This window comes from Macrobrachium nipponense, chromosome 42, assembly GCF_015104395.2.
Source record: "Macrobrachium nipponense isolate FS-2020 chromosome 42, ASM1510439v2, whole genome shotgun sequence".
NCBI lineage: Eukaryota > Metazoa > Arthropoda > Malacostraca > Decapoda > Palaemonidae > Macrobrachium > Macrobrachium nipponense.
The window spans coordinates 41,782,432-41,804,655 of record NC_061103.1 but is presented as its reverse complement, the minus strand read 5'-3'; the positions used below and the strand labels follow the sequence as shown (position 1 = coordinate 41,804,655).

General features: G+C 37.8%; 1 protein-coding gene across 1 annotated transcript; it reads left to right on the top strand.

Annotated features, from left to right (window-relative positions):
- Positions 1 to 9,694: 9,694 nt before the first annotated feature.
- LOC135213344 (mucin-2-like) lies at positions 9,695 to 21,085 on the top strand. Its single transcript, XM_064247321.1, has 8 exons — positions 9,695 to 9,739; positions 11,607 to 12,981; positions 13,890 to 13,940; positions 17,002 to 17,058; positions 18,077 to 18,478; positions 19,138 to 19,190; positions 19,418 to 19,528; positions 19,752 to 21,085. Exons 1-7 carry the CDS (start codon positions 9,695 to 9,697, stop codon positions 19,484 to 19,486), a joined length of 2,052 nt encoding a protein of 683 aa, XP_064103391.1. The 3' UTR covers positions 19,487 to 19,528; positions 19,752 to 21,085.
- The last annotated feature ends 1,139 nt before the right edge of the window (positions 21,086 to 22,224 follow it).

Genomic DNA, 22,224 nt, shown 5'->3' with positions numbered 1-22,224 from the left:
AAACTGATCTATTTTTCCCTGCTCTTACACGAGGTACCCGATGCAATAGTGGATAGCTTTGATGAAAAGGTTGAGCCTACCTCAGACGAAGAATTACTTTATACCCAAATAGATAAACACAGGTCTAAATGTCCCACCGTAGATAGCACAATTTTTAACGGGACAGGCCCGAGGGATAGAGTACAGAGAGACACGGAACTCTCTTCTCATCGTCTGTGTGCAAAAGTTGAGTATAACAAAAGATCGTTCGATCAAAAGCAACAGCAGTTGCGTTGTTTCAACTGCAATAAACCAGGACATCCAAAGAAATTGTGTAGGGTTAAATATTGCGGAATGTGTAAAAGTACTGAGCATTATTGGCAGTCTTGTCCGTCTCAGATACGGAGAGAGGCGAGGCCTGCACCGCAAGGTTCTGGTAATTATAATGTGAGAACTTCCCAGGCGGGTCAAAACCAGAGGGCAAAGGGATCGGCGAAATTTTTGGAAGCCCGATCAACAAAAAAGGGTACAGGTGATTGGTATATGCCATTGTGGTCTCGTGGGGGACGCCCCAGAGCCCAAGCCCATAGTCTATGGAACAGTAGGGGATGTGGATATCCCGGTTTCATAGACACTGGGGCATCAATAAATCTAATGGACTATAATTTGTATCAATCCATGTTCTCCAATTACCCTTTGCAGCCCTCTACGGAGACGGTGTGTGATGTGCAAGCCTATAGATTAAACACCCTGGGTTGTGTACAAATAAGGTTTGCTCTCGGTGACAGAGTGTTAACAGAAACCTTTTTGGTAATAAAAGGAATTGCCTTAGGTAATAAAATCTTGTTGGGTCATCCTGCTTGTAGAAGACACAAGATTCGATCCATGCGGGTGCTAATGGGATAACAATCGGGAAAATGAATTACCTCATACCATATGAGGACGTGAATAGAATGGTGGACATGGAGGTTATTGAAAGAGGAGAGGTGCTCGGTGGTATTAATTGCGGTGATACGAGTGTTATGGGGAAAGGTAATGTTAAAACACACGTTGGTGATCTGGGAGATGATTACGGGGGTTTCTATCAGAGTTCATCGTGGGTAACAATGATACTAAACAATACTGGTGATGATACTAATATGGATGTTGTTTCTGATACTAACAATGCTGGGGATAATACTGAGGGTGGTAATTTGTATGGGGCGGTGGCAAGGGGAGATACTAACCACAAATATAGAGGTGTTTTATTTGAAGACATTATGTTACTACCAGGTTCAAAGGTTATGGTAAAAGTTAAATTGAAGGAAATGAGAAAACCCACAGATGTGTGTGTTATTGAAAACAGTGAAAAGCTCAGGGGAGTTGTTAGCACGGCATCGGTGAAACAGTGTATCCAAGAATGGGTTACGTGGGTGGAGCTATTAAACTGTAATGATACAGTTAGGAGATACCAGAAAAATACATATATAGTAGACTTCCATGATTGGAACTGCGATAGTGGTTCTGGTGGCTATCGTAGAGGGGAAACCTGAGTTTTCGGAGGCAGAAATACAATCAAGGAAACAAACATTTAGTGTAATGCGGATTATAGCGAACACGTTGAAGCGATAAGCGGGCTCTTGGCGGAATTTGGGGATACGGTAGCCTTGCAAGGTGATAAATTGGGGTTGACTAATGTCTTAGAGCATAAGGTAAATTTGGAGAGCAACACAAAACCTATTTATATTCCTGCATATCGCATACCTTTCAAAATCAGAGAACCGGTAGAGAAAGAAGTTAATAGATGGGAAGAAGAAGGAATCATTAGACCCAGTGTGTCTCCTTACAACGGTTCGGTCCGTGTATGCGTCGATTTTAGACGTTTAAATGAGAAAACGATCCCTGACCGCTACCCAGTTGCGTGCATACCAGATCTTTTTGTCGAAATTGGGGGACATAATATTTATAGCTCAATTGATTTGGCGCAAGGTTTCTTACAGGTCCCTCTCAGCGAGAGTAGCAAGGAATATACCGCCTTTTCAGTGCCCAAGGGACACTATGAATTTTACGCGAATGCCTTCGGTTTATCGGCAGTCCCGATGACCTTTTTACCAGGTTGGTGAACACAGTTTTGCACGGGTTATTGGGCAAAATGTTTTTGTGTATATGGATGACATCCTGATCGCAACGGACACGATCGCGCAACACCTGGAAGTGCTTACAGAAGTACTTAGGAGGCTTAGATTAGCGGGGTTGAAAATCAAGTTAGCCAAGTGTTCGTTCTTGAAAAAGCAGATCACATATCTAGGTCACGTCATATCTAAGGAAGGGGTTAGAGTAAATGACGATAAAGTCAAAGCAATAGCGAATTTTCGCATCCCCAGATCAAAGAAAGAGATTAAGTCATTCCTGGGTATCGCCGGTTTCTTCAGGAGGTTCGTAAAGGGTTTTCTAACATAGCAGCTCCCCTAACTGATGTGTTGCGGGAAGACGTTCAATTTCAATGGAAGGAATCCCAGGCGGAGAGTTTCAAAAGCTTAAAGATGCGCTAATGAATCCCCCGGTTTTGAAGTTTCCAGATTTTAAGGAACCTTTTACATTAGTGACTGATGCAAGCCAGGAAGGCATAGGTGCATGCCTTATGCAAAAGTTTGATGGGAAATTTCATCCTATGCTTTTTATAGCAGGAAGTTCAGGACAAAAGGCAGTAACGAGAAGTCCATGGCCACCATAGATAAGGAAGCCTTTGCAATAGTGTCGAGCTTAGTTCATTTTAAAATGTTACTGATGGGGAATAAAGTAGAAGTCCTTACAGACCACAAACCGTTACTTGATCTTTTTAATAAACCCGATTTGTCTCCCAAAAGAGCTCGATGGTTTCTAACTATCAGAGATTTGATGCAAAGCTCAAATATATAGAGGGCAAATTTAATGTTGTCGCGGACGCTTTGAGCAGGAGTTTTCATGACGTGGAAGGTTTCCAAGTCGCGCAGGTCACTAACGAAGCCATACAATGGGATATACCCCTCATAGAGCTAAAGCAAAATGAAGACGACGGTCGTTAGCAGATGCGAAACGCCATTTCTGAGAGGGGAATTAGTCAGAAACGTTATAGCTTGCCTTTTTCGGGTTTGGAGTTAGAAGGAAATCTGTTGGTTAGGAAAATTAAATATAAGTTGAGAACCAGTGAAAGTAAAGGAGATACGACACAGATCGTAATTCCGAAAGTCTTAATTCCAGTGGTTTTAGATATAGTTCATTGCAGGTTCGGTAGTCCTCACTTGGGAATAGAAAAAAATTTTAAACTTATGATGAGGTTCGGGCTAAATACATTTGAAAAATATGGGTAAAGATGTGGAAAATTTCGTAAGGAATTGTGCGGTGTGGCAACGCTATGTAATATTGTTCCGCTTAGAACAAACGTTCATGCAAAAGTTAGGATCGTAATTCCTACTACCCGAGTAAAACCAAACCTTTTCAGGAGAATACATATGGACGTCTTAGGGAATTTTTGTGAGTCTAGATACGCGAACAAGTACTTGCTAGTGATAATAGATGAACTTACAAGGATAGTAGAAATTTTCCCACTTAAGCATAAAACAGCCGAAGAAGTAGCAATAGCATTTTTCAATGGTATCGTTTGCAGATACGGTTCACCCGAAGTTCTATTAACCGACATGGGAGGGAATTTGTGAACAAAACCTTGGAGTGTTTAGCTGAATTCATGGGAATACAGAAAGTAACAATTATTCCATACAGACCCGAGGCTAATGGGTTGTGCGAACGAGCGAACAGGAAAGTGCTCGAAGCGCTCAGAAAAAACGGTAGGTGGTAATGATAGAAATTGGGACAGATATATTAACGTTGTTAGACATAGCATTAACACCATGGTTAGCGATTCAATTAAAATGTCCCCTTTTGAAGCTTTGTTTGGTTATCCAGCGCGAGGCACATTTGATTTGTTAACTACGCCTCACCAGGGGGAGGATACAGTTGAAGCGCTGATATCCACAGCGAGAGAGAGACACGCATGTCTTAGCCGTAATCTCGAGTCCACAACCAGAGATATGGTTCAAAAGAGTATTAGTAAATCATCTGATCCCAAGATCAATGTCGGTGATAAGGTATTTTTAAAACTTAACGTGAGAAATGAGTTAAATTACAAACTAGGCCCAAAGTTTGAAGGTCCTTTTAAAGTCATTGAAGAGAAAATTGGAAATAGGTTTGTAGTTTTAAATGAACGAACAGGTCAGTCGAAGCTAACACATATCTCGAAATTGAAAAGAATTGGTTGTGGCAATTAATATATGATCGCGCAACCAATTGCATTCATTTTTCCTTTTTTTTCTTGTTATCTGTTTTTGTAATTTGATGACAGAATGGCTTTGAAATTTTTTTTTTTCCTTCTCCTTTGTTTCCTTCGAATGTTTTCTCTTCTTATTGTATGTAAGTCTGCGGCGTTTTGGCGTAAGATTTCGGGGTTAATATTTTCGGCAAATGTTGCTTTAGCGTGAGAAACGAGATGGTTTTTTTTTAGCGTGGGGTCAGTAATTAAATAGAGGAATTATTTATGTCACCTGAGTGGTGTTATATTAAGATGATGGTTTATGTAATGTAGATGGTTCTGGGGGGGGTGTGCTTACGAAGATCAGTACTAAACATTTTTTTTTTTGAGAATCATGAGTTTCTAGCGTCGCGAGTCTGATTATGCTGCAATGCTCAGCACCTGACGTGTTCATAGGTGGGTTTCTTTTTGCTGAAGTTGCTGTAAGGAGTCCGGTTGCGAACCTTTCCCTTTGGAATTGATGACTCGGGGATTTGCACGGTTTTTTTTCGGAGATGCCGATTATGACATTTCACGAGAACGTGTCATATAGGGGATTTTTTTTTTTTCTTGTCGATAGGGTTGCTGCGCTAGCAGATTCTGTAACGGTACACATTCTTTTTTGGGAAAAGATGTTGAATTATATATGTTTTTTTTTTCTTTCTTAACGTCGTCTGAGATGATTAAACACTGACAGCTTTCCTTTGCTTTTCTTTCTCGTTCTGTCAGATGCTGAAATATTGTTTAATCGTCGCCCTGGGTTTAGTGGCGCTTGCAAAGACGAAAGTACGCCTGGGTCCCGGAGTGCTAATTGAAGAAGACCACTTAGTATGGTTATCATCTGATAAAATTACGCTGAGCATCGAGTTCGAAAGTTTGGGTTCAGCCAGGTTAGAACTCGAAGGATCGCGAAGCAGAGTCGAAGGACTGATAAACACGTTAGACGAACTTGAGACTACAAGAACTTGTCTGCATCATGGGACGTCTCTTAACGGAAATTAAAATAACTGCAAACAGGGTCCAAGGCAAGATCGGGGAAACACTCACTTGGGTCCCAGAGACAAAACCAGTTGGGGGGAGGGACCCGCCTAGAAGACAGAAAGGGCAGTGCAGTTGTTGGCGGCGGGGGGTGTAGCTATTGCAGCCATAGCAGGAGTGGCGTTAGCGAGTTTGGTGAAGGTTGGAATATTAGAGGCGGAACTCGCCGAACATGGGAAAGCTCTGAATTCTCTAAGAGGGAGAAATGAGAAAATTAGAAAACGGATTTAATGAGTTGAGGAAATCAAGTAACATATTACACGCGACAGTAAAAGGGATCCGAGAAGACCTAGACGTCACCATAACATTTTTCACTATACACACTACACTGTTGAATATTGAAAAAGAAACAGAATCTTTGTTGAATGAGATCAAAAGTCAAGTAGAAGCAATTATAGCAGCTTCACCCGGGAAAATTTCGAGGGAAATGTTGCCGTTGGGAACTTTGGAGTCAACCTTAAAAGACGCAGCATATGAATGGGATCAAATAATTTTTACGGGGGAATTACTCATAGATACTATGGGGTTTTAAAGGTACAGTTATCTGATAAGGGGTTACTTGTTGACATACCTGTTGCGATAAAAAACCATTTCACAGTTTATATACTTAGGCCATTTCCTAGTTCTTTCCAGGGGACGGTTAGTGGACGGGGTAGAGGTTATTGTATATATTAGGTGAGGAATTCCAGTCCTCAGCAGTTGACTATGAACTGGGATGTGTGTTAGTTTACGATAGATATGTGTGTGAAAGTCGGATATTTACTCTTCGACGTATTGACCTGTCAGGTTGCGAACTAGAATTAGCTCACGAGGACTTACCGACTCATTGTGACTTTAGAGAATTCCCCGATTCATACCAAGTATAATATCGGACGGAGATGACGACAGCGGTCTTCTTGCATCAGATGCAAGATTTCTACTATGTGCAACGGAGACAACAATTCGCTCATTCTACAGGGATCCCAGCTGTTTGACAGTTCCTGCAGGATTCTTACAGACTTCTTTCATAGGTACTTAGTCGGCGTGTCTACAATCGTCGATAAAGGTGTTTCACAGACACCTTCACGGAAGCCATAAGGCGGTTCGAATCCCGCCTACAGTGGAGTCCATTACTGTCCCGCCACTCGAAGATAGTGGTGAAGATGAACCTTTTTTTTCGATGACCGCTATACTATACCAATAGTAATGATCATGTTAGCCGCTATACTGATCGCCATTTGTGTACTTGGAGTCCTTAAACTTTTATGCATTCGACGAAGCACAAGTGCTCGGCAACAGGAGGTGGCTCTAAGTCATGTGGTACAGTGATACATTGGGCATTAGTTGCCGATATGGTGTGAGACGGGAGTGCATTATTTTGTTTTTTTTCTTTTTGAGCCAGCCTCTGGTTTTTATATATATTGTAAGACGCTTGTGTGTCTAGAGCTAGGCGGGTGCTAGCATGGGGTAGCCGAGCTCCTCTTAAGAGGTGAAAAGAGGGGGAACTGGCTAATAATATGTTTAAAGTGTTTTATATAATAATAAAGTCACATAGCTTCTGCTTGCCTAGAGACAAGGGGTGGTACACTGCAAAGTTCACCGCGGAGAGAGAATGGTATTTGCTGAACAAGCAACTTGTCTCAGAGGTCGTTCCCCGTTTGCGAGGCATGTGCATTCGTTTGTACGCGTATTACAGGCCTACTGGTTCCAGGTACTTGTGGAAGACGCATTCTTTGTGCAAAGAAGAGAACAAGCGGTTGCCCTAAGTGGTCGGGAGAAAACGCCCATCGAAAAGGTTAAGACACGTTCTTTAAAAACTTAGAAAATCTGTTACTTTTGAGAAAGAGAGAGAAGTGTGGAAATATTCTCTTTACGTAAATACTTTGAAAAGAGTGACGTGGGGGGGTGTCTATATTAACTAATTATCTTTATTACAGATGGGTCCGATTCCATGGTTGATTAGGAATGGGATTCTCTAATTGACTAATACTAGACAGTGTGACTTGTTTGGGGTTTGAGAGTGTAACCTTAGTCCGGAAGGTAGATGTTATCTTACTGGTTTTCTTTATGGGCAGATTTGGGTATTTGTGCCCATTATGACTTGTTAATCATTTGTTCTTTGTTATAACCAATTGCTTTGGGAAATAAATGATATTTTTGTATATTTACGCAGTCTTAATAAGCCTCGTGACATCTTACAGACAGGGCACCGTTGGCAACAGGTAAGAGTTCCCAGTTTGTGTAGTTTAGGGAATAGAGGGGGAATATATATATATATTATACCTACATTAATATATATATATATATATATATATATATATATATATATATATTATATATATATATATATATATTTATATACTATAAAATCACAAAAGAAGCAACGTGATTTTGTTTTACCAGCAAAAGCCACAGGGAAAATTTTTAAAAAAGAAAAGACAGAGTGCCAAGTACTTTCGTGTATTTACCACATCTTCGGGCACTTTGTGCCCGAAGATGTGGTAAATACACGAAAGTACTTGGCACTCTGTCTTTTAAAAAATTTTTTAAAAAATTTTCCCTGTGGCTTTTGCTGATATATATATATATATAAAGGTTTTTTGCCACAAAGGAAAAAAATGAAAAAAGCGAGATAGCCAAGTACTTTCGGTCCTATTCGGACCCTTTACTGAGGCAAACTGATTTTACAAAGAACACCATAGTCAACAAAAAGAAGGCTTAATATACAAACTGACACTACCAAATTAGCCATAAGGGCGATTTTCACTCTACAGAGAGGAGGAGTCGCCATAGGCTAGCCACACCTTGAAGGATACCCGCAGTAAACAAGTGATTCTTCTAGAAAACAGTACATTTTGAAAACAACACGGGAGCATATACAATTTAATATGAATTTTACACAAATTTTCCCAACAAAAATTATTATTAATGAAAGACGAAAGAAAATATAAATATATATATATCGAGCAAGGGAAAGAGAGGAAGAGAGAAATTCGAACGAGAGAGAGAGAGAGAGAGAGAGAGAGAGAGAGAGAGAGAGAGAGAGAGAGAGAGAGAGAGAGAGAGAGAGAGAGAGAAAGAAATAATAATTATATATATGTGGGACTAATTTATTAGTTGTTCATTTATTTTGAGGTCCTTCATAAACATCTTACAAATATATGGGTCCAAATGGTACATTCCCAGACTAAGATTTAGGTTGTTTTTATTAGTGATTTGTATAATTGCCGATTCCAGTAAATTTCTTGAAACAATCATTAGATCTAGCAATTACCGAGGTATCACCCCAATTAATACAATGAGATTTTTCACTCAGATGGATAAACAGTGCATTTGAAGTCTGGGCTGTTCTAACTGAATACATATGCTGCTTAATCCGAAACACATAAATTTTTCTTTTTTACTAGACTGACCAAAACGTAAAACGATGGCAATCCTTACAAGGAATTTTGTAAATGATGTTGTTATTTGTTACCGGACTATTCTTAATTAGCATATCTTTAATGGTATTGTTATAAGAGAACACTACATTAACATTAAACGATTTAAATATTGATTTTATGGTTTCAAATCCACGAAAATAAGGTGAGCTAAGTACATTTTTAGGCATTTCTTTTTCATTAATAGCACATTATAAAACTTTTTATGAGCTTTTTGATAACATAAATCAATTAAATGAGGTGGGTAGCAGAGATCGTTTCCTATCTTTTTTATGTATTCTATTTTCTTGGTCCAGGTATTGTGGACTCGTGATACGCAAAGCGCGTAGGAACATAGAAGAAAAAAGTTGAAATTTTTAATATTAAGATGGGACCAGAATAAAAATGTACATATGTTAAATTATTTGGGGTTGGGTTTTTCTATAAAATACTGAATTTGCATTGGAAAGATTTCTCTATGTATTAATACATCTAGGAAAGGGATGACATTGTTATTTTGAATTTATGGATGCGCACTAAATGATTCAATTTAGACAGTAAATCATTTACATCGATACCACCAGGTAAGACTACTAAGATATCATCGACATATCGGTACCATTTTAAGGGGATAAGTGTGATATTCGGGAGGTGTTGTCTCTCAAAAAATTCCATATATAAGTTTGAAAGGAGAGGTGATAAAGGGTTACCCATGGCCATACCAAATATTTTGTTGGTAATATTCCTCCATTAGAAAATAAATCTGCAATCACAAATACATAACTTAATTAAGGAAATTATGTGACTAACGGACATAGGCAATTCATGCAGTACAAGTTCATTACTTAAATATTCTAGCACAGAGTCAATAGGGACTTTTGTAAACAAAGAACATACATCAAAACTGACAAAAATATTGCTAGGGTTTAGTATAATTTTGTTATTTAATTTTTCCACAAGATCAAGAGAATTCCGGATGTGTGAATTAGATACAGTTCCTAATAACGGGATAAACAGTTTAGTAAGATATTTAGATAGTTTATAAGCAATTGATCCTACATACTAATAATTAGGCGCATAGGTTTGTTTTCCTTATGATTTTTGACTAGGCCATATAAAATAGGAAGGTAATGAGGGACACTTTACAGTTAACTGACTCAAAAGTCCTTTTTTATCTTTAAGAATTTGTTTGATATTGATATTAAAGCTTTTTATTACTTGGTCCAACGGATTTTTTGCGAGTTTTTTTGTAAGTTATTCATCCTTTCTAGTAAAGTATGCATGCGTGATATGTAGTCAGTTTTGTCAAGAACCACTAAACTATTGGATTTATCAGCCTTGGTAATGTGTAAGCTATTATCATTCTTCAATTCTTTTAAACTTTTTCTGTAGCGAGCGGGGAAGTTATCTTCATGGTAGGCATGCGTAGCACTATATGTCATGCCTTTGATAATGTCTAAATGATTTTGTGGTAGGTCACAGTATTTTTCAAACTTATATAGAGATGTCGCTATTGATAAAGCTGAGGGTTTGTTACAAATGAAAAAAGATAGCCCAAAGCCTAATGCGCGCACTGCATTATCACTTATTTGTTTGCTCGATAAATTCACCACACAATCACTTCTAGCATTATGGTCCAATCACTGTCGTTGATAAGGTTGTTTAATTTTCTGTCCAGTTTTCTAATCAAAGTGTCTGTAGTTCTATGAAGTTTTCCATATATTTCTTGCCTTAATGTGTGGTTTCCAATCAGTGGGAATCAGTTAGAACAGCCCCAGACTTCAAATGCACTGTTTTATCCATCTGAGTGAAAAATCTCATTGTATTAATTGGGGTGATACCTCGGTAATTGCTAGATCTAATGATTATGTTTCAAGAAATTTACTGGAATCAGCAATTATACAAATCACTAATAAAAACAACCTAAATCTTAGTCTGGGAATGTACCATTTGGACCCATATATTTGTAAGATGTTTATGAAGGACCTCAAAATAAATGAACAACTAATAAATTAGTCCCACATATATAAAGAATTATTATTTCTTTCTCTCTCTCTCTCTCTCTCTCTCTCTCTCTCTCTGGTTCGATATTCTCTCTCCCTCTTTCTCTTGCTCGATATATATATATTATATTTTCTTTCGTCTTTTCATTAATAATAATTTTTGTTGGGAAAATTTGTGTAAAATTCATGAAATTAAATTGTATATGCTCCCGTGTTGTTTTCAAAATGTACTGTTTTCTGGAAGAATCACTTGTTTACTGCGGGTATCCTTCAAGGTGTGGCTAGCCTATGGCGACTCCTCCTCTCTGTAGAGTGAAAATTGCCCTTATGGCTAATCTGGTAGTCAGTTTGTATATTAAGCCTTCTTTTGACTATGTGTTCTTTGTAAAATCAGTTTGCCTCAGTAAAGGGTCCGAATAGGACCGAAGTACTCGGCTATCTCGCTTTTTCATTTTTTTCCTTCGTGGCAAAAAAACCTTATTTATACATAGCATCACGTTTTATATACTTCGTGATCAAGTTATTCATATATATATATATATATATATATATATTATTATATATATTATATATATATATATATATCTATATAGTATATAGTATATAATACATAATTACCCATCCCTGATATGCCGCCACCATTCATTTAAAATTATTAAAAATACTTTTTCATTTTACATTTTAAAGAAAAAATCTAACAGTTCAAATAATGAATCAAAATTTTTACACTGCTGAAAAGTTGTCAAAACTGTTTCAAGTCACTGTAAAATTTTCTCTAGTTTATGAATACTTTGTCATTAAAACTAGAATGGAAAAATTAATTATTTCTAAACGGGAATACTAAATAAAACTGCTAATGTATTTATCTCTCGTTTATGTCCACAGCAGAGTTTACCTCTACAGCGGCTCCAAACACAACTCCACCTCTACCCACAACTCGGGCTCCAACCACAACTCCAGCTCTACCCACAACTCAGGCTCCATCCACAACTCCAGCTCTACCCACAACTCAAGCTCCAACCTGGGCTACAACAACTCAGGGCTCAACCACAACTCCAGCTCTACCCACAACTCGGGCTCCAACCACAACTCCAGCTCTACCCACAACTGGGCTCCAACCACAACTCCAGCTCTACCCACAACTCAGGCTCCAACCACAACTCCAGCTCTACCCACAACTCGGGCTACAACCCAACTCAAGCTCTACCCACAACCTCCGGGCTCCAACCCAGAACTCCTCTCCTACCCACCCACTCGGGCTCCAAACCACAACTCCCAAGCTCTACCCACAACTCGGGCTCCAACCACAACTCCAGCTCTACCCACAACTCGGCTCCAACCACAACTCCAGCTCTACCCACAACTCAGGCTCCAACCACAACTCCAGCTCTACCCACAACTCTGACTCCAACCACAACTACAGCTCCAGTCACATCAACTACAGCTACAGCTACAACTAGTCTAACTCCAATCACAGAAGCTCTCAACCCATCTACTCTAACTCCTATCACAACAACTCCAATAACAGTAACTCAAACGCCTACGACAACCACAACTCCAATTTCAACCACATCCTTAACCACAACAACTGCAACAACTCAAACTCCAACCACAACTACAACTCCAATTTCAACCACTTCCACAACCACAACAACTACAACCACAGCAACAACAACAACCACTCCAACCATAACCACAACTTCTACTCCAACCACAACCACAACTCCAATTTCAATCACATCCTTAACCACAACAACTGCAACAACTCAAACTCCAACCACAACTATAACTCCAATTCCAACCACATCCTTAACCACAACCACTACAACAACTTCAACTCCAACCACAACAACAACAACTCCAAACACAACCACAACTTCAACTCAAACCACGACCACAACTCCAATACCAACCGCATTCACAACCGCAACAACTACAACAACTCCAACTCCAACCACAACTTCAACTCAAACCACGACCACGACTCCAACTCCAACCACATCCACATCCACAACAACAACTCAAACTCCAAACACAACAACTTCAACCTCCACTACAACAACAACAACAACAACAACAACTCCACCTCCAACCACAACAACAACAACAACTCCACCCCCAACAACAACAACAACAACAACTCCACCTCCAACCACAACTCCAAACACAACCACAGCTTCAACTACAACTACATCCACAACCACAACAACAACTACAACAACTCAAACTTCAACCTCCACTACAACAACAATAACACCAGGTAAACACTAATTAATTCTCTTCTGTGTATTTGAGCTCATCACCATAAGTTAGAAATTAGTTGTATAAGCTAACAGTATTACTAAATCTGTGATCAACGTATATACATTAGCTCTCTCTCTATAACCAGGAGGTTGTTTATTCTTGATATAACAACATAAAGCAGAAGTGTAGACAGCATATAATGGAGAAGAGTGTTATTCACGACATTGAACAGTTACGACATACCTTGTCTAAGCTACAAATGCCATTAGTTAGATCTCTTAAATAACCATGACGCATAAGAAGGATATGAGGAAGGGTTAGGAAAAAGGAGGAGATGCATTCAGACAACCAACACCTCAGCCTATGGATAGCAACGGGTATAAAGCAAACGGTCTTGCAGAGGTGGCATTCATTAAAAATATAAGAGCATTCAAAATTATTAAGTAAAATTTGGATTAATTCTATATACAGAACACATGGAAACTGGAAAAAAATTGTTCTACGAATAAAAAGATTCTATATCGTTCTGCTGTTATGTTATAATTTGATGTGAAAGAACGCATCAAAGGCATCACGCGACCAAAACAGCTGTTTATTCATTGCTAGTTGGACTAATAAAGACTACTGCCAGAAAACTTTAGAGGCAATAGACAGTTTGAGACAAGGTGCTATGTATACATACAAACCAATATAAATCTAGAGAGAGAGAGAGAGAGAGAGAGAGAGAGAGAGAGAGAGAGATATTGTGTGGCTTTTAGTGTGGCTTTTATTGGAAAAAAAATCTGAAAAACTGCTTCCCTGAATAATGTAGAGAATCACTTTTAACCATGTATGAGCGGATACGTATATATATATATATATATATATATATATATATATATATATCTATATATATATATATATAATCCTCTCTCTTTTTTTCAGCTTGTTTGGAAAGTATTTGTATAAAGTGCAGAGCAGGCATCATTATAGGAGGTGAGTAAAGCTTTACAGTTAATTTTCTTCCTGTTCGTACGCAATTTTCCGTGGATGTACTTCAAGATTTTTAAGACAGTTCCAAGCGTTAGGAAGTTAGCTACACACACACACACATACACACACACACACATATATATATATATATATATATATATATATATATATATATATATATATTAGCACCCTGATAAGGAAACAAACGTATCAGAGCGCCACTACATCACTACAGTTCGCTCGCCCACCCCCAACCCGCCTCCAGTTATAACCAAAACCTAAGTGTGCTAACATTTTTAAGGACTGCTGCATGTGATGCGTCAGAACTCTTACTGCGCATATTAGAGACAATATGCTGACCTCTGCTGCTAAGCTCACTCAGACTTGCTCTTGATCATTTTAAATGGATTATTTCAAACACTAAAAATAAACCCTATTTGACCTAAAAACATGGTCTTCATTCATCATGTGAGAAAAATTAATTTTTTAACTTACATAATGACAAACTTTTAATGGAAAAGGGAGACCAACAACATTATTTCTCTAAGATTTTTCAGGAACCAAAGAATCGACTGAAGACAACTTCACTTGTATGTAGGAAGACTTTCCCTTTAGTCACGTAAGGTGTCTCAAGATATTTCAGTCAGAACCGGTGTCACGTCTAATATGCACTCCCCTGAATTATCACTCACCCAATCGTTTACATATACTATACGTATAATTTGCACTCCCCAGTCATTATCATACATGAAAATAACACTCCCCAGTATATATTACATGTGTAATATACACTCCCTCTGAATAATATGTACTCCCCTCCCTGTGTATATTATACGTGTAATATGCACTCCCCTACCTGCCTTGACCTCATTTCGAATATTTTGAAGAGGCATACCATAAAAGAAAATAATCATATAACCAATTCACTGCATATTATCGTTTAAAAAAATGCTTGGTAGTTAAATAACTGCATACAGACAAACAGAGATGATCGAAATAGCTATTATGAATGAAACTTTTTCATTTTGATTTTAAGTAAAAGTCGACTCCTGCCAGCACTAACTGTGGTCAGTCCAGCAGGCCATGTCGCTGAGTGCACACTCCTCTCACTCTGGCCTAGTCCCAGCTGCCATGGATTTACACTACAGCAAGCACTATTGCATTTCAAGATATTTTTACCTTCATAAGCAACCATGCATATCCTGAGGGTTTACTTAATAAAGAAAAAAAATTCATTTTCAACGTGCTTGTAAACCATTTTGCATTGTCTATAGCAAATTATACTACAATAGAAAGCAGTATTAAGTATATCTTAGTTTAACCAGACCACTGAGCTGATTAACAGCTCTCCTAGGGCTGGCCCGAAGGATTAGATATTTATTACGTGGCTAGGAACCAACAGGGTACCTAGCAACGGGACCTACAGCTTATTATGGGATCCGAACCACAGTATATCGAGAAATAAGTTTCTAATCACCAGAAATAAATTCCTCTGATTCAACGTTTGCAGAGAGGGGAGTCGAACTCGCGACTACCGAATCGGTAAGCGACACATAAACCACTCGTCCAACGAAGAACTCATGGAAAACAGAAAAATGGTGACCCACTAAAAGTGCAAGTTTTGTGGAAAGATCAAAAAGTGAAGTTGTGCTTCAGGAAATTCATGAAGGATTTGGTGAAACCCTGCACATCACGGAATTGCAGCTACAATGTCTTTAGTCAGTAAGCGCTTTTATTGGCGCTGTGTTGAAGCTGATGTGGTTTCTTAAAAAAAAAAAAAAAAAAAAAAAAAAAAAAAAAAAAAAAAAAAAAAAAAAAAAAAATCTTGTGCTCGGTGTCAAAGAGTAAACCCCAAACTACAGAATGAAGCACCAAAGCTGCAAGCTGCACAGGGTACTTGTTCCTGATACGGTCATGAAACAGACTAGAATACACATTTGATCACTCCCAAAAATCAATGGCAACAAATACTTGCTTGTTGCTATTGACTATTTTTCGAAATGGACTGAAGCAAAACCGCCGAAACAGAAAGATTCTTCAAGTGTTGCATTCGTGTTTTGATATACAGATTAGTGATCAACAAACAAATATGAAAGATTGTGGACTGTATGCAATTGCAAACGTAACAGAATTCCTATCGGAGGATGGGAATCCAATGTCTATTTGACAATACCAAGATGAGGCAACATCTAATGGTGTGTTTGGAAAACACTGCGTTGTTGCAGTTTCCTAAGTCGATGGAACATAGACGAGGATGACAGAATACAAAGCAAATTATATTGACAGTGTAATAATGGTATAATCACTCTGCAGTTCTTTTGTAAGTGTAAGGATTTATCAATAAAAAAAATTTATCATTAGGATTAGCAATATTCCACGCAGTCCTGACTGTTTAACATGTAAATGTTTTTATATTAAGGGATTCTTAATAAAATGCATAAAAAATAGGCTTGCGATGGGTAGTGCGTGTAATATCTGAGGGAGTCCTTATTCAATGTTACACCAGATTGTGTCTGCTGCTCGGAGCGCACCGATATTCATTTCAAATAAACCTGAGGGAAAACATATTTCTTTCTAGAAGCCAACGAATGCTTATAATAGTTATAAAGAAACCCAATCAGACTAACCAGTTCGAACAGGTAAGGAGATATATCTAGCTTTATCTGCTCTGGCACCAGCTTCTGAAACACGCAGATGTTAAGGTTGACAGTTTACAAGAAATTTGTATTTCCCATCGAAGGAAAGTCTCACAAAGACAAATCTGACCGAAATTTTCCAAAACCAGAATTTTCCCATTCTTTTTTAAATGATATCGACCAGAACAGTGAATATATATATATATATATATATTATATATATATATATATATATATGATTATATCTATATATATATATATTATATATATAATACATATTTATGGCAAAATTGCAAAAGTGAACAGGTTGCACGTGAGGAAAATGGAAAAGTATATTCATTACAAATTTTCTGTTTTTCTCGTCTTTTTTATTTTCTACTCGTTGTTTGTTTCCACTTCTCACATATTTCCCTTATTATCTTCTTTAGAAAAAGGACGCTTGGAAGTAGGATTCAGTTGCACTAGATCAGGATGGATGAAAAGCTGTAAGTATCTCTTGAGAAATGTAAATTTCTATACATTGCTTAAAACAAGTTCTTTGTCTTTTGAATTCCATATCATTTCAAATATGATGACTTAATGCTTGAAACTTGCAAAATCATTTTCTGAAACAGGTGTACTTTTCCAAATTTTGATCAGCATTACCTGTGTCTTGGGGATGGAATTACTGAAGGTAACAGGAGCTCGTGATTTTTTTCTCTTTTTTTCAACGCAGATATTATCTGAACATTGTAGTAATGACAAACAACCTTCATTTTTTCAAACGGCTAGAAATAAATTTTTGCGTTTAAGCCCTTTTCACTTTGATGACAAAGTTGTCACCACATACTGTCTTTAGAACTTACAACTTTATTTCATGTTGGCTGGAAACGTTTGGCACCTCTTCTGACGTGGATCTACATGGTTTTCATAAAATCTTCATGATTTTTATGAGGAGGATATGATTCGAAACCAGCTTGTGATCAAAACTAGAACGTGTTTCTCATCTTCTTAACGAATGTTGCCTAACCTGATAGTTATCTGGATCACTGAAGCCCATGAGCGCATCATAAAGGTTAACTGACTGCTTCTATCAATTGTTATAGATATTGACGCTTCCAGAGCATTTTAACCGTTTCTTTTTTTTTAGGCTTTATCTTGTGCAATGCATAAAATGACCCTTCAAAAAAAACACAAGCTTCAGATGACTTAGCCTTGACTAGAAAAGATTGCATTCTCCAGACATGTTTCCGTGTGATGAATTCCGCCATCTAACATTCAACATGTTACTAAAAAGTGATTTACCATTATTTGTACAAAGATTTAGTTTGCCTAAATCTTTGCATCCACATTTGTCTGCTAGTGATTGCCACAGCTGCAATAGAACAAGAGTGATACAAAAAGTAGTGTAACCTTCAAATTAATTCAACAAAAAAATTCAACAATATTAATCCAAGTGTTTGGTTCTCTCTTAAGCTTCTTCCTTAATATTATATAGATTTGTTTATGTCCTTCATCTTGCAGTGGGCGACTGGCTCCGTAGAGTTCTCCAAGATGCGTCTGACCTTTTCGAAACGTTGGGAGAAGCACTAGGAATAAGAAGAAAACGCCCTGCCTCATACTCAATAACTGTGCCCGACAACAATACGATAGTCCTCTCGTCTTACTGTGGACTAGGTACCTCTATGATGGGTACTCCAACAACCATTTACACGTACCTGGTGAACTACTACTTATCTTTGAACACCAGCAGTGATTCAGGGGTCCTGTGTATGACCTTATTGCTCGCCGAGTTTGTGGCTCTCGTGGAGAACGGGACGGTCAGCTTCCCCCCTAGCGACATGCCTATTCTCCAAAATGACACCGAAAACGTTATCGAGCAGATAGGCATTCTCTTGGATGAATTGGATATATCTCTGTCAACAAGTAAGGAGATCTCTCTTTGTGGCGTAGCTGTTACCTGTTCTCCGGTAATGGAAAGAACATTTATTTTATCACTTTTTCTTATATATAGTCAATGGTATTACGCATGATGTTCAGGGGTGAAACAGTACAATTTCAGGAATAATTCAAAGCATAAGTTTCCACCAGCTGCAAACACTGAGCCTCTATGTTTACGTAGTTTAGTCCAGTAAAAAGGACAGTGAGTTTTAAGTCTTCAAGCACACACACATAACTTCCATAAATTACCCAACATACCCAGTCAGAAACTACTATGTGGTAAAGCAAAGGTACATGTTTTTGCTCCCAGTTGTCAATTATGTTAAGTTACATGTGTTAATCCATGCGCATATCTTAAATATAAGCATGGCCAAGTTTACTTGCAAAGTTCGACTGTCCAGTCAAGTCTAGTTTTTAGCTAGAAGTATAATCTAACTTAGATTCATATCATCTACTTTTGCCCATTTAATAGTATGACTAATTAGCTTTATCCTTTAATAATTACTGATCCACTACAGTTCTGCACTCTAGATTTTCGATCACCAAAATTACTTTTACATGTGTCTAATAGGTTTGCCTATGGGTAATGAATGGATCATTATTTCATAACGAGGACATCCTGTAACTCTCAACCCTTTTTTCAGCAACAAGAACGCAGACTTCTGTAACACCCGACGAGGAGACTCCGCCGCCTGAGGTACCATACCAAATCCTTTCTTACACGTGTGTGTATACACTCACTAGTCCAGTCTACTCGAGAGGCTTTCCATTAAAGTGAAATATTAAAAATTTAATTTTTTTTTATGAAGTCTTGTGCATAACGAAGCCTCTTTAGCTACTTTGCTCATCTCCCCCTAAGACTAACATCTAGAAAAAGAAGCTGTCTATTGCATTCATTTGCTGACATTGACATCTCCATTACAGGCAAGAAGACCAAAGAGCAAAACGAATCGTCTGTCTATACATATCATACAGAATGTTGCTTTGCCATAGAAGTGAAAACAAACTTTCCCTTCCATCCAGACGGAGCAACAGGTAAATTTGCATTAGCAGTTAAAAGTTCATCTTACATATCCACAGTCTATAGTGAATTGCACATTTGTGCCCTCAGCTTTCTTCATTTCTATAAATCTCTCAGCTTATTACCAGAACGCTCTAGTTACTGACTTGTTTCCTTGTTTGCTACTGGAACTTGCAGCGTATTAACCCAGGTTATCAAAGCAAACGTATACAGTACAGTATGTCATTTATATTTCAGGCAAACAATGAATGGACCGCATTATCTTAAGGGACTTAGGGAACTTGGACAAACCAGAGAGCATTGGAAACCGCGTTTTTCAGCAGCCACTGAGCACCATGTGTGCTTTTCAACAAATCCTATCAGCTTCCTGTGTGACTTTGAACATTTTCCATTCTCTATCTTGTTAGAAAAAACTCTGGTAACTTTTAGTACCCTTATTTAAAAAAGAAGAAAAACTTAAGTGATTTTTAGTAGAATTTTCTTAAGTAAATTCAGCATTTCCAATCAATTTTTTCTTAGATGTTGGTACGAAATCTTCAACTGCTTTCACATTCTTTATCACAAAAAATTTATCTAGTAAAATTTTAACATGTGATCTACACATCGACAAGGAGTACTGGAAACTTCAGTTCAAACTTTTCGACAATATGGTGAAATCCATGGAACAAGTTACGAATAAATTGGCTAGAATATCATAGCATTCATTATTTCCCTGACAAGGAGTGATTCATATTCTGCCATGCTTCATATTGTCCAAGACCAAATTTATGCTATGAACAACAAATCCCACGATGTAAGAAAGAAGGGTTAAACTTCTGTTGCTCTCTGTGATTCTGCTGTAATTTAAACGCTTTCTGCCAAAATTAGCAGCTATATTACAATAACAACACTAGATCACTTTTTTTTTACCTCCTATTGCCTGCAATCAAGTCAACTGTAGAATAACTGTTACATACAAGGGATGGGGTTGTAACCTAAACCCTACACAGAATCATTGCAATAATGGGTTCTGAAGCCCAGAAAGACTTTGGCAGATAAATTATATGAGAGGAAGTTTCTACGCATCATTTTACAAGTTGCCCAAAAGTATATAAATCAATTGTGTATACCCTGTACAATAATACCTCATATTAAGTTGTTTATTCATTCCAAGATGCATGTCTAAAAAATGGCATAGGTTAAATAAACCCTTTAAAAAACTACCAAGACCCACTACAAACTCATATTAGCAACATTATAACATCATTAATACTGTACATGTATAATAAGTTGTTTGATAGTGAAGTATTTTGCTTCGTTTTGAAAACAATATATATTTGTACAAATTAATTTTATACATTGTAACAAAATTTTTTTATGTAAGTCACACTGTATACAGCATAAGCAATCACTGAACATTGCTAGTACTGTTAATGTACAATAAGCCGTTAGTATGTTAAACAGGTAGCTGTCTTTATAATACAGTAAATTTGTACACGTTAATTTTAAAGTGTAATGAAAAATAATCATCCTGTAAGAAACAACTGAGTTTCGTATTTTCATAACTGATGGGTGAAAGCTGGAACTACATGTTTACAACAGTACATGCAGTGCATATGGTTTCCACAGGTCATTAAATATGAAGATATTTTCAATAATTTAAAGTTTTTACATGATTTTACTGCATATTTAATGTACATTTCAGTCCTGTGTATAATTTTGTTTATTTGATTTGGCATTTTTTTTTATCGATTTCTGATTTTCATGGCTGATGAATGCACACCAAACATGCAACTGTTCAGTACAAACTGTAGCTGAACATCTTGGAAACAAGAGAATATTTTTAACATTTTTAAACTTTTAATGGGGGTGACAAGAGAGGATAGGATCAGAAATGACTACATAAGGGGGTCGACTAAGGTGGTGGAAGTATCAAAGAAAGTGCAGGAGGGGAGGCTGAGATGGTATGGACACCTGTTGGCGAGAGATGAGGACCACGCTTGGAGACATACTCTGGGGATGGAGGTTCAAGGAGGAAGAAGAAGAGGGAGAACAAGAAAGAGATGGAAGGACTGTGTGAGAGGAGACTTACATGAGAAGGGAACTGATGAGGCAGACACGCAAGATAGAAATAGATGGAAACGGCACATCCGAAACGGCGACCCCATATAAAAATGGGAACCAGCTGGGAAGAAGAAGTAGAGGAAGAATGGATTTTAAAAAGCAAATTTCAATACAGTGCATCTTATAATATTTGAAGACTTCTTTTCACATGATTTTATTTTCTGTCAAAAATGCTTTGTTAACTTACTCCCCACCACGTTCCAACCTCATCCATACCCACAATTTCTAACAGAGATAAATGCGGGCCCTGACGCCTTCTAAGATGATTACAAAATTCCAAAAAATTCAAAGTGGGTACCAGGTGGAACCTGACATCCGAGGCTATGTTATGTTTCCAAGTTGCGTCAGAATATATCTTTGTGTATACTTCTGCTATAAGTCCAGGTCGGGTTGGATCTGTGTTCATTAACCGTTTTATCACCACACCCCCTTCTAACCCCATACACTATCGAGCATCGAATCGCATTCGTAGCAACGCGTTCGAGTTTTCATAGTGTATGGGGGCTTGCGCATCGTGCAACGAGCCACTCGCAGCTGGCTCGACGCTATCAAGACATTCCTGATATTTTGTGGGCGGAGCTTCGAGCCAAGTGATAATTTGTTGGTA

Coding starts and splice junctions, on each gene's coding strand:
- LOC135213344 (XM_064247321.1), top strand. CDS start 9,695: ATGTGTGAATTAGATACAGTTCCTAATAACGGGATAAACAGTTTA. Junction 12,982..13,889: donor TACAACAACAATAACACCAG/GTAAACACTAAT, acceptor TCTTTTTTTCAG/CTTGTTTGGAAAGTATTTGT. Junction 17,059..18,076: donor ATCAGGATGGATGAAAAGCT/GTAAGTATCTCT, acceptor TTCATCTTGCAG/TGGGCGACTGGCTCCGTAGA.